This window comes from Corvus cornix, chromosome 6, assembly GCF_000738735.6.
Source record: "Corvus cornix cornix isolate S_Up_H32 chromosome 6, ASM73873v5, whole genome shotgun sequence".
NCBI classification, from domain to species: Eukaryota; Metazoa; Chordata; class Aves; order Passeriformes; family Corvidae; genus Corvus; species Corvus cornix.
Genome location: NC_046336.1, coordinates 6,609,034 through 6,633,816, shown reverse-complemented (window position 1 = coordinate 6,633,816; position 24,783 = coordinate 6,609,034). Strand labels below are relative to the sequence as shown.

At 46.4% G+C, this 24,783-nt stretch overlaps 1 protein-coding gene across 1 annotated transcript; it reads left to right on the top strand.

The window, feature by feature from the left end:
* Nucleotides 1-18,028: 18,028 nt before the first annotated feature.
* On the top strand, nt 18,029-22,476 carry KCNK18 (potassium two pore domain channel subfamily K member 18). Its single transcript, XM_010408480.1, has 3 exons — nt 18,029-18,245; nt 19,290-19,436; nt 21,665-22,476. Exons 1-3 carry the CDS (start codon nt 18,029-18,031, stop codon nt 22,474-22,476), a joined length of 1,176 nt encoding a protein of 391 aa, XP_010406782.1.
* The last annotated feature ends 2,307 nt before the right edge of the window (nt 22,477-24,783 follow it).

Here is a 24,783-nt window from a genome sequence, read left to right as displayed (position 1 = left end):
AAAAAGAAAAAGGAAAATTTGTTGTGTAAGAAAAAGAAAGAAGGGGGCTAGACAAACAAAAACCTGTTCTGCAGCGTCGGCGATGCCGCCGCCCGGCCTGACGCCGCTGCAGCCCGGCTGCTCTCGGGGCAGGGAAAACCCCCAGTCCCAGAGCGGGGTGGGAGCGGGGCAGCCGTGGGGGCTCCCCCCGTCCTACTCGGTCCCCGCAGCAGCTCCGCCGGCCCGGCAGGTTCGCCCCCGCCCCGCTCCCGGCTCCGAGGGGCGGCCGGGCCGGGACGGCATCCCCGGCGAAGGGAGAGCGGCGGGGCCCGGGCCGCTCCGGACGGCCTCGGCAGGACGCTTCACCTGCCCGCACGGATGGCCGTGCCTCGGCCGGCTCCCGGCTCCGCAGAGGGGACTGCGGGAGGCGGGAGAGAGCCGAGCCCGGCCCCAGCGACAGCGGCCCCGCACGCCCATCCCCGGCCCGCTCCAGGGCCGCCCTGCCCTCGCTCCCACGCGGCCCCGGGGAAGGCCTGTTCCGGGAGCCAGCCGGGCACGGCCGCGGGACAGCCGGGCCCGGCCGCAGGGTCCGTCCCCACGGGGCTGCCCCGCGGGCCCGGCACCGCCCACGCGCGCCGCGCCCGCCCCACGCGCGCTCCTCCCATCCCGCGCTCCCCACGCGCGTCCCGCCCCCGCGCGCGCCCCATCCGCGCTTCCCGGCGCATCCCCGCGCACGTCCCGCCGCTCCCGGGGCCACCCGCCGCCGACCCACGCGTGTCCCGCCCGCCCCTCCGCGCTCTCGCCCCTCGGGAAGGGACGGGCGGATCCTGCCCCAGCGCGGGCGGAGGCAGCCGCAGCCGCCGGTATTTTCCAGCCCCGCTCCTGGGGGCAGCTGGGGGGTACCAGGGCGAGCCCCCCCCCTCCGCCAGCCTCCCCCGGGCCAGCCGCTCCCGGGCGGGCGGAAGCCGCAGAGGTTTCTATTCAGGACAGAGGCACAATGGGGAAACAAAACCCTTTTCCCCCCTTTTTTTTCGTGCGTGCCACCTCCCAAGATGGAGCGGGATTAGGGCTGCGAGTTCCCTGTACACGCGGGGATGGGTTCCCTGCTTCTTCCCGGCCGGGCTCGCCCGCAGCCCCGGTTCCCTTGCTGGTCCGTAGCGGCCGGGAGCAACAGAGCACAGTGAGGAACGTATCTCACAGCACCCTGGGAAAATCGTGGGCTTGCGTTTTGTTCAGCTGAGGTGAAACTAGGAAAGAAGAGATATATGCCAGGTTGAATTCGTAATTTTTCCTTTATCTCGTTGTAGTGTAAGAATATTAAGCATGTTTTTCATGTCAGGAGAAGAAGGAAAGGAAAAGAGAGAAAGAGAAAGAAAGAGAGAGAGAGAAAGAAAGAGAGAAAGAAAAGAGAGAAAAAGAAAATAGTGCGGGAATGGAGGCAAATATAGAAAACGAGGAATGATGCTTTAACGTGCTCTTTGACAACTGTAATGAATTAATTTATCTTAATCAAATACAGTTTTAAGGAGATTTGAGAACCTCCAAGGCACATTTTATTCATTCGGTAATGTGCCTCGCATGTGGAAGCACAACTAAAATCAGTTTAGGTAGTGGTGGTCTGTTATTTGGAAGTATTGCCTCTCATCTAAAAACCCACTTTGATATTAAACTGCTTAGAATCACTGAATAATTAAACGGATTTTTATTTATTTTAACAAACTTTTGACAGTTTCCCGGTTGCTTTAAAATCTTTCCTTGTAATGGTTGGTCGAATTTTACCTTAAATGAGAGACGATTTTGAAAAATTTGTGTTTGCTGCTTTTTTTTTTTTTTTTTTCATAGCCGGTGTCAGGTCTGGTTTCTGAAGACCAAAAAATACTGTAATTTTTTTTCTCACACATTTTGTCAGTAAATTTGTTTTCTTCTCTGTCGTCGACAGTCTTTGGGTACCACAGTAACACAGGGAGAGTGGCGGGGGATAACCGAACAGAATAACCGAATATCTTTCCTGTAAAGGAAGGAAAACTTAACTAGAACAAACCGAATCGCGCTATCACATCCTGCCGGTAATTTATTTGTGCCAGTTCGAGAGTTCGATGGTGCCGGCCTCGGGGCTGAGCAAGAGCCCAGACACACAGCCCGAACGCTTCTCCGGCACCTGAGCGGGCCGGTTCCAGCACCGGCTGATGCCTGGAAACTGCCTTTTGTTTCCAGGATTTTAGACCGGACCTTCGTCCACCTTTTTTTGTTATTTTACAAGTGGTTTGGAAACCTAGAATAGAGTTCCGTTCCCGAGAGGCGCTGAACCGCAGCCTCTCCCCAGATGCAATGTCGTGACTCCTTCCACGGGCAGGGCAGTGGTTACAAGGAGAGAACCCGCGAGCCGAGAGCCACAGCAGCTCCCCACGCAGGACCTGTCCGGGCTCCATCGCTCCCCCTTCCCCTCGCCGCCGGCGGTGAAATCGCTGCTGCCCCGCCGGCGGCTGGCGGCGGGGTGAGCGCGGTTCAGCGGGGTGTTTGGCTTCCATTTATTTTCTTTATTTTCTCCCTAGGCTCTGGAGGACATCCATCCCTCGCATCTCCTGGCCCGGCCGGGCACACATCGGGGCCGGGCCGCGGGTGCCCCGGCGCGGGGCGGGAGCATCCCTTGGAACCGGTGCCGGTGTCTCCAGAGCCGCCCGCGGCTCCGCGCCTCTCCTCGGACACTCCCCGGTGCAAACAGCAGCGAAGCCACGAGGGAGCAAACCCACCCTTGTGGCCTTTCCCAGCCCGCGGAGCTGGAAAACTCAGGCTGGGGGACCCAAAGCGGAGAGCCCCGGCCCTTGCGAGGGGCAGGGGCGGCTCGGAGCCGCAGCACGGCCGGCACAGAGGGCAGGCGCCCGGGCGCGGAGCCCCCGAAGGGTGAAGAGCCTCTGCCCCCCGCCGCGACCGGCCGGGGCTCAGGCGGCCCCAGTTCGCCGTGCGCTCAGACCGGGCAGCGGCCCCGTCCCGGGCGCCCCGGCTCCGCGGGGATGCCGGACGAGAGCTGCGGAGTCGGCGCCTTCGTCCTCTCCGGTTCCCACGTCGCCGTCCCCCCTTCAGGCAGGGGTGACACTCTGGTTGCTACTCCTTGCTCTCCTTCTCCGTCTCCCTCGACGTCCCCCCGAGCCCGGCTCGCCCGAGGCGTTCGGCGCTCCACGGCGGCGGACGCTGCGGTCTGGGACGGCACAGCACCGTCACCCCACAGCCGGAGCACCGGGGAGCGCAGGGGACGAGAGGCAGCGCGACATCCCCGGGATTACAGCCTTTCCCCGTGGCTTTCAGGGATCCTTAGAAACCTGCTTGCTCGGGCATGGCAGTGAGTTTTTACTTGAGCTGCACAAGTGCCTCTCCTCGGGGCAGAGCGAGGGTCCTTCCCTCACCTCTCAGGTCAGCTTCTGCAGGTCTCTGGCTGCTGGGAACGTCTAAATGCAGGAAAAGCCTCTTTCTCCCCATTAAATGCACACTGAGGGTGGGGGAAGGAGGCTGTTCCAGAAGGGATGAAGCCAAGGAATTCAGCAGAAGGTCAAGCAGAGCCTTTTTGCCCCAGCCAGCCCTCACTCCCAGCAATGAGAGCACTATGCTGCACTCTGACCAACTAGAGAAATAGATTTGCTTCCTTGCAGTAGAAGCAGCCCCCTTGCTCTCCTCCAGCCCAGCTTGTCTTTTCCCTGGCAGAGACCCTGGGCTCAATACTTTTTTCCCCGTTGGTCACAGCCATCTGAGTAGAGAAAAGTTTCCTTCGCACCTTCATGGGAGCACTGTCAAGGTTCAGTGACAGCTTGGAGGAGATGGAACCCTCTTGTCCCCACCCAGGAGGACACAGAGATGCAAGCAGAGCCACAGGCAGGCCTTTCCCATGGCTTGAAGGCTGTGCCCTCTTAGCTGATCCACTGGGTTTTGCAAGGAAACAGCACTTTTCCTCCCAGGAGGGAGCACCAGCCTGCCTTGCACATCTCACGTGGAAACGTGTGTGTGTGTGAGCACTCAGCTCTCCAGCTAACTCCTGCCCTGTCCCCCATTCCATCCTCATCCCAGCTGTTGGAATGTCCTGATGTCTTTCAATCCTTGTACTCTGTGCTCCACGCTTGCCCAGGCCAAGACTGCAAGCACAGATGCTGTTTGAAGGGGAGGAAGGAGGTTCTACCTTCCACCCCCACCACCTGGATCCCAGTGACTTTCCCGGTTGGACCCATGGGAAAGGATCCACAGCAAGAGTGGTACCTGCTGGAGCTGTCCATTGCTTGGACATTTGTATCCCAAATTTCTGTCAAAGCACTCCTGGGTAGAGACCTCAGCAGAAAATCTCTAGGAGAACTTCACTTCATTTCCTATCAGGAAGGGCACCTCCCTCCCTTCCTTCCCCAGTGGATTCTGAGTGACAAGGATAAAAGGAGGAACTGGGCAAATTCCCCAACACCACCTGTCAAAACATCAAAAACCCCTTCCTAGCCCTTCCCACTATTGTGACATTGCAATGCTTCCCTGCCTGGAGCTGAGCCTAGCTCAGGGAGGAGCTCTCCAAGATTTAGTGACAATCATGAGTGTGCATCTGGTGATTTCCATGCCCAGCAGTCAAGCCACAGTGGGCCACCTCACCAGGTGTGTGAGAAGCCTGGCTAAAAGCCTGTGCTGGGGGCTTGTGAGCACTGTGAGCGCACAAGGGTGCTGGAGCTTTAAAGAAGGCTTGGAAGAAAAAAGGTTGTGACGGGAGTATGGTTTATGGACTCAGGCAATCATCCATCACAGTAATTTCTTACTCAAAATGCCTCTCCACTTACAGGTGAGGGAGGATGCTGCAGGTACACTCCCAGCTTAGAGCTGGGGAGGCTTTTCAGCCATCTGAAATGCAGCACTTCCTGGGAACCATTGCTGCTCACACCACTTGGCTTGGGTTTCTCTGCTTTCCTTGCATTTAATATTTGTGAAGACAGAGGAAAGAAAAGGTCTTGGAAGGGCAGAAAACATTGCATGAAAAGAAGGGACTAAAAGAATTGTCTGTATAAGAGGGAATTGTTAAGGGGCTGTTCCCAGAAGAGCTTGGGCAACTGCCCGAAGAGCAGAGACACCAAACCCAACTGCCTTTGCCCTCCTCCCAAAAAGCCTGGGAATCCTCATTAATGCTACCTAAGGGAAAATATCTTCCTGACCCCAGCTCTGTTGAGTCCACAGGTACCAAGGCATTATGTGAAATGCTTTTTCATGGTTCTTCCTGGTGTTAAGCTCTCATTCCTAAACATACCCAAAGGAATACAGATGAGGGAAAAAGAGCTTGATCACAAGCAAGCTGAGCTCCACCTGCTCTATTAGGCACACTGGTGTTTTTTTACTAAGCATCAACAGGTTAAGAAATAAAATGCAGGCTTTAGAGAACTGTATTTAGATTTACAAACAACATTGTAACTGGATCAACAGGCTATAATTAGAATTTAATAATCCAAATGGAGGAGTAATATACCCGCTGCTTGAAAAATTGGAGCCTTTCTTTTGCTGTTCTGAATATTCAGCTCTGCAGATTGGACTCCAACTTGCTTGACACAATTACTGTCCTAGTGAGGTGAACACGTTACAAATAAGAACAATAAGATCAACAATAGTTTAAGTCTAATACCATAAACAAAGGAAATAATCAGAACACCTCTTGCCCCAGCACAATCTGCACAACTGGGATGGCGAATTAGCATGGTTATGGGAAAAAATGCACAAGGAAATGGTGTATTTTATGGACTTTTGAAAAGACTTTAAGGCTGGGAAATACATTACAGACAATCCCATCAGGTGCATTGATGAGTATTAGATTCAGTCTTTTCATTTACTTCTAAAGTCTACCTGGGCCAGGGGTGACTCTCAGCACAAATGAGAAATGGGACAAAAAGACCCATATAAGCCAGATTCCCCTCACATTACATTCAAAGTATTTAGCCTGAGGTGTGTAATTAAGCAAAGGTTAATCCAAGGGACTCAACACACGTGTGCCAAAATGGAGACAGTCCCCAGCCTGTGTTGGTATGATAACAGCCTCTGGCAGGGCTTGGGCACAAAGCAGACCCCTGGCCAAGCTCCTGCCAGGGACTGACTGCTCGGTGCTGCAGCTCAGGCCAGTTTTCAGTCCCAGATATTAAAAGGAGACCTCCCCTCTCACTTTGCTTGCTAAGAAGACATCAAAAGGGATCACCCACCTGGATTAAGGTAGGACCTCTTTCCAGCCATTGGCCAAGCTGGAATAAGGCAGTCCTGCTTCCCAACGGAGGTGCTGTGGCGCTGCCATCTGTGACATCTGTGGTTTCCTGAGTGCATCTGGGATCTCTTCTAAATTAATGAAAAAGTGGCTCAAGGGAAAGGGAGTACAAGCAGCTCTGATCCCTGGGCAAGAGAAGGGACTGCAGAAAGGAAAGTGCTACTTAGAAGAAGTTTGTCTCCTCCATAGTTTCTGCCACAATGATGAATATATTTTCCCATTTGGTTTAGATTAGGTTGAGAATCCTATTTTAAAAACTCATGCCAAAATCCCGAGAGTAGTTAATGAAATATTCCATCTGTCTGAAAATAAACTGTGCATTATTAACTTTCATTTTACATGGTTTCATTTCCATAGGACAGGAATAATCAGAAACAGGATCTGGCCCAGCCAGAAGGTGATTGGAAGGATACCCTAAGTCAAAAATTCAGTTGAGAGGATGTGATCAGATAATCTCTAATGAGACCCTTGTCAGGAAGGATATATATTCTCTAGCCTATTTTAAAAATGTTACTTGGTTTTTTTACATTCCCTGACTCATATTTGTCTTCTTGTAAGGGCTTGAAGTTTGCCAAGAAAGTAATGACATTGTCAAGTGTTTAAAGAGACTTCAAGGTGAAAGATTATGCATATCCAGCGAGCTAGAGGTGACTAAACCAGACATAGTATGAGGATGAGGATGAGTGTGACCCATCAGTAGGGCTCTGAGCCCTTCACGTGTGTCAGGAACACCCAAATTGTCCCTGGGTGCTGATATGAGCCTTCAGTCTGCTGGGCTGCCTTGAAGATGTGTGAAAATATACTGATGTGAAGAGATGACTCCCTGTTGAGGGTGTTTCTGAAGGAATTCAGGTGTGTTGCTTATCCCAGCAAGTGCCTGGGACATTGATAGTTTTGAAACAGGCCCAGGAGTTGTCATTTTAGTTGGGGCTGTGGTAGTTTGAGGGGACCAGCTGAATCTGTTTAGCTGCTGCCTCCTGGGGCAGCGAGGGCTGCACCAGTTCTCCTGTGTCTTTTGGGAGAGAGCCATGCTCCAATTTAGGGTTCTTGCAATGCAGATTCCTTGGAGCGCCTCATCACTGCATGTGCAGAGCTGAAACCTTCCCCCTCAGGGATGACCTGGGCTTCACTTTCATGTGTATCCAGGCAAGACATGGCACAGCAGAGCTGTGCAGCAGCTGCCACTTCTTTCTCTGCTGAAACAGCAGCATGAGTGGAGAGGTTCTCCATTACGGGCACCAGCTCTGTGGGACACGGAGGCAGCTTGGGGGAATGTCCTGTGTTCCGGCGGGGGGAGCTGGTGAGGAGGATGTGAAAGGACATGCTCTTAAGCTTGGCAAGGGAGGTAGAACTTGTAGGCTCTCCTGGTGTCTCTGTTCCCCTTTTATCTCACACTAGTTTAGAGATCAGGCAGGAGTGAGTGAGATCCAGATGAGATTCAGGGGAGAGACTAATGTTATAACAAACTCTTGGTTTTTATGATTAAAATGACACTCCTCACACTAGCTGGATAGCTGCAGGCTGTTCACCATAGCTATACTTGCAAAACCCTGGAGGTATCCTTCCTTGCTCTCTCTCCCATTGCCTGCAAAACCAGGGGCTGCTCTTTGGAGCGCTGCAAACAAGAGTTCTCAAAAAAGGGGCCAGGGTGCCCAGGAGAGCAATGGTGAGCACACAAGTGGCACAGTGCTGTCCCTCACAGATATTCCAGGATGCTGCTTGTCCTCTTGCTACAGTTTGCAGCAGATCAACTCCCTCAGAACATCCATCTGGCCAACTGACCCCGCATTGACAGATCTTTGAGTGGTAATCCATAAAGCAATGTGTAAGGGAGGTCGCAAGTGATTATGTTTCTGTTTGCGTGTACCTGGTGCCAAGAATTCACCAGCAATTCGTAGGAGCTCACTGACAGCACAGAATCTTAGAATCATAACATGGCCTGGCTTGGAAGGGACCTTAAAGACTGGCAAGTTCCAAAATCCTGCCATGGACAGGCTCACCTTTCACTACACTAGATTGCTCAGAGCTTTATCCAACATAGCCTTGAATTCTTATCGGGATGGGGCATCCACAACTTTCCTGGGAAACCTGTGCATCACGACCCTCACAGAAACGATTTTCCCCCCAAGTATCTAACCTAAACTTACTCTCTTTCAGTTTGAAGCCATTCCCCCTTGTCCTGTCACTCCACGCTCTTGAGAAAAATCCCTCTCCATCCTCCTTGCATTTCCTGCCTCACATTTCAAAGGCGTTTGGACCACGGCGAAGACATGCTACAGAGGCTGAGCGGGCTGGGCATCAGCTGCCAGAGGTGCTGGATGTCCCTCAGCCCTCCCGGCCGCTGTCCCAGACCCTTTGGAGCTGCCTGAGCTCCCGCTGGGACGCGGGACGCGCTCGGCGCTGCCCCGGGAGCGCCCGGCGCTGCTCGGCCCGCGGGCTTCGAGCTCTCTCTGGCGGCAGCGCGGCGGTACTGGCGGCCGAGCCGGAGCGGGAGCATCCCTCCGCCCTCCCTTCTCCTGCTGCCTTGGCAAATTCCAACCATCTCTCCTGGGAAACCGTACTGGAGCTGGATAACGGGCACGCAGCAGCCCGGCCCGCGGGAAGGTTTCCCGGCAGGTGCCACCCCTTGATGAACTCCTGTTTTTTTCAAGGGCTTGGAAATACTTTCCTTGCCACAGAAATGCCGTCTTCGGCTCAGGAAGTCCATGAACTGCAAATTGCTTGAGGCTAAAGCACTATTGTGGGAAAATACCACTCCAGCTTGCCTTGCACTCCTGCCCTTTCCTGAGCAGCTGCTGACGGAGGCAGAGGTGAGGGGCAGGAGTAGGACTGGGTGGATCCTGCTCCTCCCTGGTGTGGCTGTTGCATGCCCCTGTGGCAGGGCAGAGGGCACTGGCAGATGTGCTGTTTGGGAATCACTTTGCAATGGGATTCTGCAAAAAAAGGTATTTTTTGCCAAGATGTGTCTCTTCAGAGAATCATAGAATGGTTTGGGTTGAAAAGGACCTTAAAGATCATCTCTGCAACCTTCCTGCTGTGGGCAAGGACCCTTTCCTCTAGACCAGGTTACTCAAAGCCAAATCCAGCCTGGTCTTGAACACTTCCATGGATGGGGCATCCACAGCTCCCCTGGGCAGCCTGTTTCAGTGCCTCACTACCCTCACAGTAAAAAAATTCATCCTAATATATGACCTAAACTTACCCTCCTTTAGCTTAAAGTCATTCTCCCTTATCCTATCTCCACACAATATTTTTTGGGCTGTTTATCCATCCCTCTGGCTCTGCCACAATTCAGTTCCTTTTGGGATCCAGTGCAACTGTGTGCAGAAATCTGCTGCAGCCTCAGAAATACACATGTACAAGTGAACACGTGTAGAGGTGAGAATACCTTAAACTGGATTTCTTCTCCAATCTTCCTCTTCCAGCAGACAGATGAGCAGTGCAGACTGAGTAGCTCAGCTGCTTTTCCTATCCTTACAACTCCTCACAGGGCCACCTTATTCTCCCTGTTCACAAGAACCTGCTTTCTGCTCCCTGTGATAGGGAAGTTCAACCACGTTTTACTGTACAGAAACTTTCTCCAGCACAGCAGGACCATGCAGCTGAGTTATTCATTGTTATCCATTGAATGCCCCGGGTATGTGCTCTGCAGCACACATGGGCAGCTAAGCCTATGTGGAGTTGCTCTGGGAAAGAGTTTGGCTGGGAATGAAGATACTTGATGGCTTCGTGTAAATTAAAGACTGTGACTCCATGCAAATGCATAAGGGGATGTGCCCAGGTTACAGCATTAACAGAGCTTTTTACTTCTGAGCGCTCAACGTGGCCATCCTAAAACAAGTCTTTAAAATATGGTTCTGCCCTGGCCTGGGATTCTCCTCTGTAATTTTGCATATTGTGTGTGTTGTGTGTTTCTCCTTGTAGAGAACAGTAAGTTCTGGGACAGGAAAAGTAAAAGAGAAGCCAAGCAGGAGACAGAAATGTGGTGTGAGTGATGAGTCTACAGCTAGAATGTCTAAAATGGCTTATTAAAAAATAAAAGAAAAGCTAATTCTGCTTTCATATCCATTAAACTGTGTTATATGAGTTTAAAAGAAAGCAGAATCTGACCAAATTCTGCTACAGATCAGCTATATAAAGACATTAAGTTGAATGCTTAATTGGTGTAAATGGCACATTTCTGCTATTAGTGTTGGACTGCAGACAATCTCAGCTTCAAATTAATGAACAAAAATCCTGGTCATTTCAGAAGGGACAGAAAGATCCAAATCTACGAAGGGCGCTTCCCAAGATACTTTTGCTTATATAAACACCTGACTGAAAGGAAGAATAGAGGTTCTATGTACTGTTGAAACAAAATTTTGGGAAGGAGGGCCTCTCTGTCCTTTGGCAACTCTTGTGCATTTGGAAACAAACCTCAGTTATGTCCAGAGCTCCTGCATCTGAGATGCCTCATCCAGCCTGCAGCAATCTGACCAACAATACTGAAGCCAATCTGTTGGCTTGGTGAGCTCTAGAGGAGTGATATTGCTGACAAAGAGCAGGAGATTTGGGCTGGGCACATCTTGCAGTTATGGCAGCAATATTTTGTTGAGGGGACCCTGGTCTGACAGAGTCTGCTGAAGGAGTTACTGTGTGTTTCCATGACTTGTTGAAAGGAGATGATGGGGTTTGTGCCTTTGCTCTGTGCCATGCCTCTGACGTGGTTACCAGCCAGAGAAGCTGATCTGCAAATGTAATGTGATGTGAGTCTCTTTTGGGGCAAACATTTCACACAGCTGTCTGGGTTGGCCTTCTAACAAATTATTCAGCATTGTGACCAGATAATTCCTCTGGAAAGAAAGAAAAAGAAAGTCCTGGCATACAGACTGAGAAATCCTGGCAGGTTTGGTGCGATACCCAACAGCAGAAGTGAGCTGATGCCATGGGACTGTTGGGAAGAGATAGGAGCTGAGCAATAACTCTTGAAGAACATGTAAGAGGCCAGCATAGAGTGGCTACCATTGCAGTTCTCCTTCCATCAGCAGTTAGCCTGGAAAAATTAGGAAATGCAGCAGTGTCCATAAGGCATCTTGTCAAGACTCTTCATTTTGCTCCATGCTGAGGACTGCTGGCAGTAGTTTAGGGGCCCTTGTTTTCCAGGCAGGGCCATCACCCCTTCCCTCTTGTTGCATTAGGAGAGCAGTGATGGAGCGAAGGTTCTTGGTGCTGTAGGACTCAGGAGGCTGTGCTTCTCCTCATGACCAGCACTGCCAGCACTCATTACTTCATGGGGACATGCAGTCACCTCCAGCCCTGCTTCCTTCCTCCTCTGTGTGTGCACAGCCTTCAGGGCTCATCTGAAAACTCCCTTATCTCTCAGCTGCTCAACATTTCATTTCTGATGTGTTTCTGATGTCCTTCTGTTTAGACAAAAGCTAAATCCCTGAATGCTGTAACCTAAAGCCCCATCACTCTGAATACGATGCCACCAGCTGGTTTGGCTGCCTGGCGGGATTCAAACAATCACCCTGGCTGAACTTATATTCATCCTGCAGCTGAGCTGCTCCCCCCATACATCTCGAATTCCCAAGTGACCCTGGAGAAGGCCAGTGCCATTTAGATGGCTTTTTCCTGCAGTCTGAGCAGCAGTGGGCAGTCTGGGTGCCAGGCAGTCTCGGGAAGAGCCAAGCAGTCCCCGGGTGAATCCGCAGGGTTCACAGCACTTGGGGCCTGTGGCCCAGATGGCTCATACAGAAGTTCTACAGGATTTTTCTTTGTTATTGAGAAGAGTGGAAGAAGAGACCTCATTCCACACTCAATTTTTATTAGACATTCCTCAGAAAAGATGGGTAATTTTGCATTAATTTTTTTCCAAATATTTTGCAGAAGGTGCTTTTATAGAGCAGTTTTACATATCAGCCCAGGCAGGATCACATCATTGAGAAATCATGTCTTAAAATAATTAAATATGTGAAGTTACATGGGCCCAGAACCTGAGAGTGTCCCCCACTAAGGTGGCAAAATGTTGTTTACTGATTCACTAAGAAGCATTTAAGAACTATTCCCATGACTGCCAAAACATTTAAAGGGCCAGCATTACAAAGGGTAAGTAATTAACGGTTTATTAGCTGAAATGGGTGGGACAGGATTGGAAAAGTTCATGTACTCCTGCTCAGAGCTAAAGGAAATCAGCAGAATTGAAAGAAATTTGAAGACAAGTGTCCACTCAATGTTGTCCCAAGGCACACCCATCTGTGAAAGTGTCTTCCACCCCTCAAATCCACAATGACTAATGAGTGGTAGGATAATGGAGTTAAAACTCTTCTAAGATTACTTTACACAAAAGGGGAAGAGAAATCGCTTAGTGTCATTAGGAAAATCGGGATGAAAACAAGTGATGGAAAATTTAGCCTGACACTCAAGAAACTCTGAGCCACTGACATGAAACCATGCCCAGTCTGATTGCCAGGGAGAGGAGGCAGAAAGAGGTGTCTGATTGTGGGCATCTTGCAGACTCCTGCCTGTGGTTTATAAAGTGCCGTGGATGACTGAGGGTAGAAAATACTGTAAGCAGGGTACTTTGGGGATTTACAGTCCTTAATGACCTCAGAGCTCTTCCAGATACACATTTGACCTCGGTTTTATCCCTAATACTTAGCCAATACTGCAGCCTGCAAAGGATAACTTTTTCTCTGTGTTCTCTTTGACTGAACTTGTATGTGACATTGGAAATAAGATCAACAGACTTGTTTTTTCATTAGTGTTTTGCATGCTGAGAGTTGAGAGGGTCTGTGCCAGTCACAGAGACAGTCTCACATGAATGCTGGTGGATGTTTATGGCTAAAAGTTTGTTCTCATATTTGAGGTTTTAGATTCACCTCTTTTAAATTGCTTATATACATATGCTGCCACATTAATAATAATAAAGAATAAACATTTTTTAAGAGCAAAGTAGACTTGTCATCTTGAATCTATGTGGGTTTTTGCCAGTTCAAATAAGTGCAGAATGGCTCTGTTGACATGAATCATGATGCTTTCATGAAGCATATAATCTCACATACTCTAATGTTAATTAAATTCCTAAGAAGCAGCTTTCTGATCTCTCTACAGGGAGCTTGTTTGCCTTAAAATGAACTACTGTGCTGAGATAGTCTCCACTACACCAGCATTATGTTCACTACATTAACTCAGTAAAGACTTTGGCATAAGACTTGTAGCTGAACCTCAGTAATCCCCTTTGCTTATCTGGAAAACCAAGGCTTCTGTGCCGTGGGGTCTGATGCTGGTGGCTCATGGTGATACCAACCTTTCTGCTTGTTATAACACCCTGAAGGGATGTCACAGCATTCAAAGGAGACACACAAAGAAATGAGCAGCGAGGTGGCTTTGTTTGCAAAGCTGTCCCCACCATGATTAAAAACTGTTGCCCTCTAACCACCAGTGTTTGATTTTGCTTGTGGCGCTTTAGAAAGGGTCTGGAAGAGTGTGGTCTGTCTAGAGCAGCTTCCCCTCCCAGCCCCAAGTGTATTCTGACTTAGCACATCTTTCAGAGAGCAGCAGGAGCAGAAGTGTCTGACACAGAGCTCTGCTGTGTTGGAAACCTCAGCCTTGCAGCAACCAAACCCTCCAGATGAGGTGAACCCCTGGGTACTGGCTGAAGCTCTGGGAGAGAGATGTCATCAGCTCCCAAGGGAGGAAGGGTAATATTTCCTCATGGAGGAGGAAGCTCTACTCCTTCTGGGCTGTTGTGGTTGCTCAGGTTTGGGGAAGAGGAAGGCAAAGTGAAGTCTTTCTACCCCCGCAATGATTTGGGGGTGAGGGAGAGGGGATCAAGTGGCTGGCTAGTCTGTGAGTGAACAAAAACCAGTCCTGTGTTTAGTTACCAGGTAAAAAAGGCTCCCATCAAAAGTGTTTTCTGACTGTGTGATTTTATCCCTCTTAAAAAGAAAGAGGAGGAACAGAAACTAGTACCCAAGCCTTAGCTGGTCCTGGGGTGTATGAAAGTGTTTTTCCCTTATAAGTGAAGTGATGGGACCACTTGCTTGGCTTTGGTGTGAACAAAGAATGAAACAGGAAATTCTCCTATTCAGGGTGAGAGTCCTGGACATCTTTGAATCCACTTAGCATTCTATGTAGTGTCAGCACGTTAGTCCTGAGTGCTCTCAAATATTCCCAGAGGTTACGAGCTCAAGTACTTGACTCGAGCAAAAGAGAGACTTTTAAAGATGCATTCAAAGAAAGCTAAACCTTCCATGGGGTATCCAACACACCCTACACTGCCAGTTAGTGGATTTCTCTCTCCATCCCAGCAGTGTGAGGTGTTAGGGGTGCAGTGGTAAGAACAGGAGGTGTCAGGGGAATTCATATTCCAGGGAAATGTGGAATATGGGGTTGTGAGGAGAAAAATAATTGGAGGGTGCCTTAAAGTCTCGTGTGGCTCATCTGGCAGGATGTATTTGCTCTGCACAAATGTCATGTGTCTGTGTTAGGGTGGGACTTGGGCCGGTGCTGCTCCTGGGCCCCACTGTGGGCTGAAATCCCACAAGGACAGGCCTCAAAAAAACCCAGGGATGGAAAGTATTGGGATAACCATCGTGGGTGGGAGGTGAGAGGAGTCCTTTGAAAGTGCTCAGGACACTAAAAGTGAAACCTCACAAACACCACCCCCCAGCTGACCTCGAGTGTGTGTCATTATGTCTTGGGATCAAATCTAATGCTTACACAGCCCTGAGATTGCTTTCTAGATGCAATTACTGCTGCCACTTGTTTTTGTTGTTTAAGGGTTTTTGGGGGGGATATCACCATTATACCAAAACATTCATTTTCTTGGGGAGCTTAGGCATACTAATGCATTCTGGAAATACTTTCCAGGGGCCTATAATAGGACAATAGATCAAATCTTCCATGATCCTTGTTTACATTCAACCTTGAATTGAATGTTTTTAATTCTCGTTGTCATGAAGTGCTGCCAGGCTGAGGTCTCAGTCTTCTATCAAAAATTATTCCCATCAGAATCAATGCCAGGTGTAAATGAAAGCAAACAATTTAGTCCATTGCCATTTATTTTTAAAAAGCACTGTCATCCTTCAAGTCCCTTTGATTTCTCTAAGAAAGGATGACATTACACTCTTTGTCAGCACAGAATGGAGAATCCAGTGGTGTTTCACAGAAGAGGTAGGTCTTTGGCAACGTGGCAGATGACTTAATGCAGGGAGAGTTTTACTGATTATTGAAAAATATTTCTCTCTGCCCAAACAATGACCTTCTAGGTTTAACCTATGTAATCCAGAAATATTAGATAAAATAGCAATTTCATCGTAAGTATATTTTTACTGGAATTATTTAACCTTGCAGCTGTGGTCAAAAACTTCCCTTTCAAGCAGCACCTTACAGAGCACTCACATTTGCCCTAATCAAAGAAATGGAAGTTGGGACAAGTGCAGGTTTGCTGCCCATTAATGTGAATAGGAAATGTATATTGCAAAAATCTCTCTCAATACAAGTACCAGTAACTCAATTTGGAATAACTTGTGGTTAGTGGGATTTGCTTTTAAGCAACTGAGTTCAAATATGTAATACAGCAATAGTGGGAAATGGTTTAGATTAAGCAAATAATGTAAAAATCATTTCTGGTTTTATTTTTATTAAATTTTCTTGTTGTCACAAGCTTAGAGCCTGATGCTGCAAATGGCTGAGAAGCTCCTGGGAATTGCTAAATACTTTGCAGTACCATGTGTAGGAGGAGGCTGAGAAGATTTTAAAGCACTTTGTAGGAAAGATGTTTATATCTGAGTTGTAGATGAAAAACTGTGCAGGACAAACGGTATCAGAATTACCATACTGGTCAGTGAAAACCTGTTTTAGAACATTGGTGTGAATATGTTGCCTCAGACAGCAGCCCATTTGGCCCAGTACCCCATCTTATTTTTACAACTGCAAACTATTTTCAGTTCAGGGGGTTTATTGAGCCCTGTGTGGTTTGTAGTCAGTATTAATGACTGTTCTTCTAAACACCTCTCCATTCTCTTTCATGTATGGAAATCCTTTGGCAAAGACTTTTCTAGCTATGTGAGAAACAATCCTGTTTTATTTGTTTTGAAGCAGCTTTCTACTTTCTTAATTTGATGGTCCTCAACTCTGCTTCCAGAAGAGGCTACAGAGAGCTGATGCCTCACCTGCTCTCTCCAGAACACCTGGGAGATTGAAGATTGCTGTTATATAGTTCCTCAGTCACAGTTTTTTCCCCCTGGCCAATGACTTCTCAGTCATTCTTTGTCTGAAATCTGGCCGTACCTTCAGCCATCCTTGTTGCTTTTGAAATTTTCCCAGTTTTTAACTGAGAGCAGGGTAGCAGAACCACATTGACTCCTCCAGGTGTGTGCAACCCATGCATTTGGACAGTAGCAAATTGCTGTCCAATGTTTTAGTCTCCAGCATAACTATTCCAGCACAAAGGACACCAAACCTATGTACATTATCTCCAGGTACAACCTCTCAGGAAGTTGTGTTGCTTTTGACTAATTATGAACAGCAGCAGTTTTTAACCCTGTGTTTCAGGTCAACGGGGGAAAAAAAATAAAAGAGATTGGCTGCAATAAGAGGATTTATGAATCTGTTTCCAAAAAGCAAGACTAAGCCAAGGAGACAGATAACCAGAAAAGTAGCAAGCAAGCAGGTTTATTTTTGTCTTAGCCCTGAAAGCCTCTTTTTTATAGTGGAGACTCGCACACTGCTGAACATAAACTATCTTCTGATCCAATTTGCTGAGAGTTTGACCTAGAAGAAATCATTGTAACCATGTAGGATTTCTGTGTGGACATGTGGACATGTTCCATATATACAGCTCAGTCGATCTTGGCTGCACAAGAGTGTTTCAATTTTTAACGAAAGATGGAGATGAAATATTTAATGCCTCTTTCTGTAAGGTCCAACTCCCCTTACTACCACTACAAACATTGCAAAGGGCAGTGAAACTGCTTGTTGCTCTGAGTGTTTTAGAGGGATGGATGAAAAGAAAGGCTTTATTTTTAAAGTTGGATATAGTTTGCAAAGATCACTAACCCCGAACAGAATCTCGCAGTTCTTACTTACTAAGGTCAGTGGGAATTTCATGATTGAAACCTCCATTAATATAGGAAGAGTTTATTTTATTCAAGTAAGAATTAGGCAAAACCTTCTTGACTCTTTTTTATTTTATTTTTGCTTGGGAGAAAAAGAATTTAAAATTCAACAGACCTTCTCTGCAAAGATTTCACAGAGATTCTTTAAGCCCTCTGAAGGAGAAATTAATTGTTCTATAGTCTGCCCAGGGGTTACAATTAGTGCCATCTCCTTCTTTTGATTAATTTTAAATTTCCCTGTTTGTTTCTGGGAGAAATCTTTAAAGAACTCCATCCCTTACAGTACACATTTTCCCTCCTGGGAGCTGGAAGTGTTTCTGCTCTATGAATGGGAAACTGTTGTTCAGGAAAAGAAACTTTAAGCACGAGTTGGCTCCAGTGGCAGCTGATAAGAGCTGGTAATCCATGTGCATTACAGTGCTGGCTGATCAATAATAATTCAGGGATAGAGTGGCATGGCGTCAACTGAGAAGTATTTCAGGGCTTGATTAGTTGTGCTCCTTTTCCGTGGGGACTGTAGTGCAATCTTCACTTATAAAGACATGTGATCTGAAAGCCTGAGGCAGAACAACCCTTGTTTTCACAGGAGGAGCTTTTCTTGGCTGCAAAAGCTTTTACAACCTCATTCTTCTTTCTAAAAGCTGTGTCTTCTCCACAAAATTATATATTAAAACAAAAAAGTGAACTTAGGATGGCAACAACATCACAGCCTCTGCGACATAAAATGACATGTAAAAAAATATTTTGGGCAGTGTTTCCTCATGCCTGCTTCATTCTGTCTCTTGTCATCTATGCTTTTCTTGGGGCTCTCATGTTTTCCCATATTGAAGGTAACCGGGAGGTGACTTTAAGTGAAGAATATATAACATTTCTGCAGAATCTGACCTACCTCGCCAGAAAGTTATCAGGTATGTACTGGAATTTCAAAATGTCTTAACCATACAGGGAGCTACTCATTATCTTGCTTTTTGAAGGAGATTTTTTTTTGCTTTTGAAGACATTCTTCAAAATACTAACAGCTGACCCTGCAAACAGGATTTTCTCTCTGCCTAGCTAATGACTGCTGTTTTCTTCCTTAGCTGTGATTTTTGGCTGCAAGCTTCCCCAGCCCCTGTGCTTCTGCCTGGAATGATTTTCCTGTGTTCTCCCTTTTGCCCAGGTTACCTCAGGTTCTTAAAAAGAAGCTGAGATTCCTGTGGTATTTCCTTCAGTTTGCTGGGGCTGAATCCTCTCTCAGAAAGTTTCTCCAGTTCCCTCTTCCCTGCTCTGAGCTTCCCTACCAGCCCTCTGGTGATGGGATGCTCAGAAGGGGGACAGGAGCCATTCTGCACCCCAGACCCAGTGATGCTGATGGAGAGGGTAGAGGAGAAGAGAACGGCTAGAAATCCTCCTGGATTTGTGATGGGGCTTTTACATAGGCTTCACTCAGGTAGCTGTGCTGACACAATGACCAGTTTTGGGAAATTAACCCTGTAAATAATATCTTTTCAAGCAAGGCTCAGCCATGGGGAGGAGGAATAAGGGTTGCAGCTCTGGGATTCACAGCAGGGCACTGGGCAGTGAGATGCAAGTGGTTCATGTCAGTTCCCTGCTGTTGACCCCACATTTCTTAATGTCTCTGGGTCAAAAGAAGACTAATCTCCTGGGAATTCTAAAATGAAACAGGACATTCAAGCTGGAAGCTGATTATTCAATCTTCTTGCCCTACTTCTTTATAATTATGTTTATTTGTTCCTTGTTTCTTTATTCACCGAAGCCACTGAACCCACCTGATTTCTTCAGAGGTGGGGGTGAGGGGCTTGAAAGGGGAGGGTGAGAAGGTGAGTATTTTTATCTTTTGAGAGAATATGAAGAAGTCTTCAGCTGGAGTAAATTTCACTAGAGTAACAGGCTGACTGCTCCGAGTGGTGGTCTGCAAACACTCACTATGCCTCCTGCTGTGACTGTGACAGATAACGTGACGGAAAATGAGAAAATATATAAGAATGACATCCGTGAGCTTTTCAACACAGCTGACCCAGTCTGGTTTATCAGTCCAGAAGACAGATGGAATTTCTTTGGGTCTCTCTTTTTTTGCTGCACAGTATTCACCACTGTGGGTAAGTACGGAGGTAAAGTAACACCCTTCAGAATCAATTCCGATTGCTGCTTTCTCTAATGCATTTCTTCCATGGAATTAAAACCACCCTAAACAAACAAACAAACAAACAAAAACACCCCTTCTAAACCCAAAGCTCAAATCCCCTTGAATTTTTCTCCTGAGTATTGATGATGAGTCTCCAAGCAGTTCTGCAAACACAGACTGCAGAGACATAGCTGAGTCACAGAAACAAGTGATAATTTGGTAACTAGTGATGGTACACACTAATTAACTGCATCATTACATATATACCGTAATATGTATTCACATATGATGTGCACAGAATTATTGAACCAAAAAGAGAGCTCAATTACTCAGTCAAACCTTATCCTTCTCATTGTTGTGTGTCTTCTTGGGTAATGTTTTCTTCTCTGGAAAAAGTAATTCATAATGCATATATTGTTTTTTCAATTGCTTCTCTGTTACTTATGTCTAATTTAGCTCTGTTAATCTGTGGCTCTGTAATTAACCACGGTGGTGTTCACATTTCTCTGGGTTAACAGCACGTGATAGTGTTTAAGTCACATCTCTGAAATCTTTCATTCTGACTTCATATTTCAAAGGAGGACCTAGATCAAATAGAAACATCTGCTCTGATTTTGGCTCCCTCTGCATTGCTAAATACAACTCCTCATGCTCATTCCCAAAGCTACTTTTATCCCTTTGTTAATCTTTCTCAAATGCTGGCAAGTACAGGGACTGTCTATCCAAATTTGTCATAATCAAAGCTGGATGGGAAATATTCCCACAGCATTGTATCAAATTGCAAAACCAGTTCTTCACTGCATTAGGATATGGTCAAGATCCCAGCATGGGTCTGCATCTTACAGTAAAAGAAAAACTGAACCTTAAACAAGAGCTTATCCTCTACAAGAAACAGTGTGAGAGCTGATGTACTCAGTGCTCTTGTGTGCTGTGTCACAGCTCGAACCTCAGACTCTCATGTCTTAGATGACTGTTCAAACTCAGCTTCTTGCAGTTTGAAGAGAGAAGTCTGGGTGGTCAGAGACACACTGAGGATGTGACCAGAATCCTCAGCCTTATGAATATTTCCTGGGACAAACATAGCAGCCAGGATCTTTTGAAAGGGGATGTTTTATCAGAAAGCTTTGACTTCAGCAAACTGATGAAAAAGCATATTGTTGGAAATGTCTTCCCTGGGTGTATTTACCCACCTCCTTTACCATGGGACTTGATAAATATCCCCATACACACTGACCCAACTTATTTATTTCTAAACTGCTAGTACTTTTTGCCTTCAGAGCACTGAGTATTAATGCATCTTCTTCAGTTTTGACCTGAGTTTTGGGATCAATAGAAAGCCTGGAATATTTGCAGCTTGTAGATGGAGTAGGTGGCTATTTCCATTGCAGTGGATTTGTTATTTCCAGTATTAGGAACCGATAAATCACCTCAGGATAGAATAAAATTATCTACCTTGAGTTGTCTGGGAGAACTGAGGCATCTACTCTGAAGTTTGATGGTCAGAACTGCCATCTCTTCCCTGTCCAGGGAAGCTCCCTAGTGGCTCAGCTAGGATAGATTTCTAGATAGCTAAATTTAAGCTCAGCATAAGTTTTAAGCCTTGAAACCGCACAAGTTATTTTTACTGAAATCAATTTAAAAAAGAGTAAATAAAATCACTCTGTGCAATAACTACAATAATCTTTCCCAATTGCTTCAACAGTAAAGATTAGCATTCTCAGTTAGCCTGTGGGGAACAGTGACCAAGAATAAGTAGTATTTCAGTGCCTCACAGCAAAGCAGGGACTGAGCTTGGGTTCAGACCAAAGCCTGTGGCAGCCACAAGTGGAAAACATGAATGGATGAAGAAAATGAAGGAGAACATACCTCAGCATATGAGCTGATAATCTTACAGGCTAAGTACTTGGCCTAGAAGCTCATCTAGAAAAGAGCAGTGGTTTTGAAGGGAGAAAAGAAATACTCATGTCTTCTGAAGGACAAGGAGAAAAACAGCTATTAACATTTAATACAGTTACTATAACACCAGTGTTTTCTCCCACTATAAAGGAAAAGCACTGACTTAGAATTGAAGTTTCACATCCAACGTGTTAGAGGAAGGAAATATAAATACCCAAATTGGATTAAGGGAAATCTTCTGCTACCATTTTATGTATCACATCTCTCTCTCTTTCCCTTCTCTTCCTCTTCTTGTTCTTGTTCAAGGTTATGGTAATACCTATCCTGTGACACGGATTGGGAAATATCTCTGCATGTTGTATGCTTTTTTTGGGATCCCTCTGATGTTCTTGGTCCTGACAGACATGGGAGACATCCTTGCCACTGTCTTATCCAAGTCTTACAACGAGTTCAGGAAAGTACAGTCCAAAATTCAGGCCTCTAAACTCTGTTCTGGATCCACGTGTAGCAAAAGGAGTGAACTGAAATCCAGGGCACAGTCTAAAATAGTCATCAATGAGCCCCAGACGATTATGGAAGTGCTGAGAAGTCAGTCAGGTATGAAACGGAGGCCGGTCAAATATCGCAACGTGGAACTTTTTGAAATGTTAATTGCCAGGGAGAATGAAAACACACAACAAGCAAGAAATAAAACCATGGAGAGATGGAGTTCATGTCCTGAACTAGCCAGGGGAAAGACGGTGTCCAGAGTAATCGAGAATTTTGACAAGATAGGGAAAGAGTTGGAAAAATTAGATGTGCCCATTGTATTGATGGTACTTGTTATCTTTGTGTACATCTCCTGTGCAGCTGCTATTCTTCCAAACTGGGAAAGAAATATGGATTTTCAGGAAGCCTTTTATTTCTGCTTTATCACTTTGACCACTATTGGATTTGGAGATACAAAACTAGAACATCCCAAGTTTTTCTTGTTTTTTTCCCTCTACATTATGATAGGCATGGAAATTGTCTTCATTGCTTTTAAGCTGGGCCAAGACCGCTTAATTGTTCTGTATAAAAAGGTGATTTCATTTTGTGCAGAGAAAAAGATGCCATCAAAGAAGATATATCCAAAATAAGAGCAGTCATTTCTCCTTCACTTGTCCGCACTGGTCACTGCAATGAGATGAAACTGTTTCTGTGTATTTCTGCCTTGGGCTGCCAGGTGCCATCTGATTTTCTCTGAGAAATGACTGTGAAATGGCTGAATGCCTCTGGAGGCACTTGGTGAAGTCATCTCCAGGGACTACTTTCCAAAGGAGTCCCTTCTCCTAAATAAGCAAAGATGATGCATGATGAAGAAGATGAAGGCTCTCCCTGCCAGTTCTCCCTGACATGTTTTGCAAAGTTCTGACTTTCTGCAGCCTTTCTGTCCCCTGCTCCCACAGCAAGCCAATTCAGGAATTTTGCCTTCAGTACTTGTTCAAGCAAGGCCCAGCTCACCTGGCAGGTCCTGTCCTGCCACCTTCTCTGCAGCCAGGGTTGTGGCTGTCTGTCCTGATCTGTGACACCTTGCTGCTGCCATCTGCTCATCATCAGAGAGAGCTGGGGAGGAGAGGCATGGATCCAGCTGCTGTGTAAGGCAAACATCACACCTTGCACAGGCTAGGGAAAGCTTCAGTGGAAAGGAAGGACTCCACATTTTTCCATCTTCCTCTGTCACCTGTCCAGAAACAAATCAGAGAACTCCTTGTCTGTTCAGGGCTGAAACCACTCCTGTTCCATCATGTTTTATCATGTCTGTACTCAGCCTGGAGTCAATGTGTGTCCCATGGTGTCCAGCTACTGAGGCGCTCATGGCAAGTTCTGCTCCTTGGTGGCATCTGGGGAAGGCACAGAGCAAACCTGGAGTGGTTACAGCCCTGGAGTGACACTCCATGTCTTTGCTGCAAAAGGAGCAAGTGTTGAACACCAACCCCAGAAGTCCCCACTCCTCATCCACATCTCACTCTGCACAGACTGCTGGACTTCTGGGAGCTCCTTGACCCGCCTGTAGAAGGAAAAGCCCAACTGTTTCACTGGGATGTGGAGAGGATCCTGTAGTTATATAACTGTGGAGCATGTTAAGATGAGAATATTGTTGTTTCTTCAAGATTTTGCTTATATTATTAATAATTTGAACTGTCAATAATAGCTTTTCATTAAAAACAATAATTAAGAATAAAAATATATAATTAGTATAAAAGAAACCACTGACTTTGATTAACCACCTTTTAACTCATAGATGATATGCATGCCCAATAAATGCAAACATCTCTAAATAATAAAAAAATGCTTGATTATGACAGAATGTAAAATACCTTCCATTAACAAGTTTACCTGTTGGAGCTGAGATTTTCAGAGTATTGACATGCCACCTTATGTCTGTTGCACTCCAAGTATGTGGCACTATGTATTCAGTCCTTAATAATTAGATGCAATTAAGCATTGATGATATGCAAGACATATAATGACTGATAGTATATAGAAAAGTGTTTTATAAGAATAAAAATAAAAACTACAGAGGCTGGAAGAAACTTCAGTTAACTCTGTCATGTTTGCTGTGATTTTGGGTTTACATGGAAAGTCCCTCCATTCGTATTGCTACTCTCATATTACTTAATTTTATGTCCTCAGATTAAAATCTGTGCAGAACTTTGGTACCATGTCAAAGTTTTCAGAAATCAGTGAAAGGTCTTGGATGATATGATGGGCTTTGGATCAGATAACTGCACTTCCTGTCTCCCAAGGTTTTCCTTGTGATATCCTAAACATGTCAGCATTTTTAACCACTGGTCTTTGTATAATTTAATTTGTTTCTCTCATATCATTTGTGGGATGTCATTTGTGGAGAGCAGTTAATCCTGAATTTATGCCCTATAGATTTCTCATTGGCACAGTGCCTTAATACGTTGCCATTTATTTTATGGATTTAGGGAATTTTGGCTGGTTTTGCAATAAGGATTCTGCACCAAATCATTCTAGTTATGGCCTAGTGATGGCAATAAACAGCTTTTTTTCCTATAGAACCTGTCAATTAAGCGGGATAAAACCGGATTTTGTTGAAGGAGAGGGAACAAATCACATCACCATTACCCTCTATAAACCAATAATGCACCTGACCGTTGAATGTAATGCACAGCTCTGGTTCTTCACCTCCCAAAGGATATGTAAATTTGTAAAAAATTTTATATCCCAGGGTAAAGGATGAGCAAAATAAGGAACAACTTCCATACAAGACACGTACAGTAGCTCTCTAGCCTGGAAAGAGGTGAGAGACTGATGGAGGGATGTGTAATGTTACAAGGGCACAGAGAAGGGAAACAAGGAGTGATGGAATGATTTTCAGACATCTCTCATTATGAGAGCTTGGGCTGCCAAATGAATCCCACATGTGACAGGCTTAA

What these genes read in the sequence shown, in the direction of transcription:
- KCNK18 (XM_010408480.1), top strand. Translation starts at nt 18,029, where the DNA reads ATGGCAACAACATCACAGCCTCTGCGACATAAAATGACATGTAAAAAA. An exon ending in CCTCGCCAGAAAGTTATCAG is followed by an intron (nt 18,246 to 19,289) that starts GTATGTACTGGA and finishes TGACTGTGACAG; the next exon opens with ATAACGTGACGGAAAATGAG. An exon ending in CACAGTATTCACCACTGTGG is followed by an intron (nt 19,437 to 21,664) that starts GTAAGTACGGAG and finishes TTCTTGTTCAAG; the next exon opens with GTTATGGTAATACCTATCCT.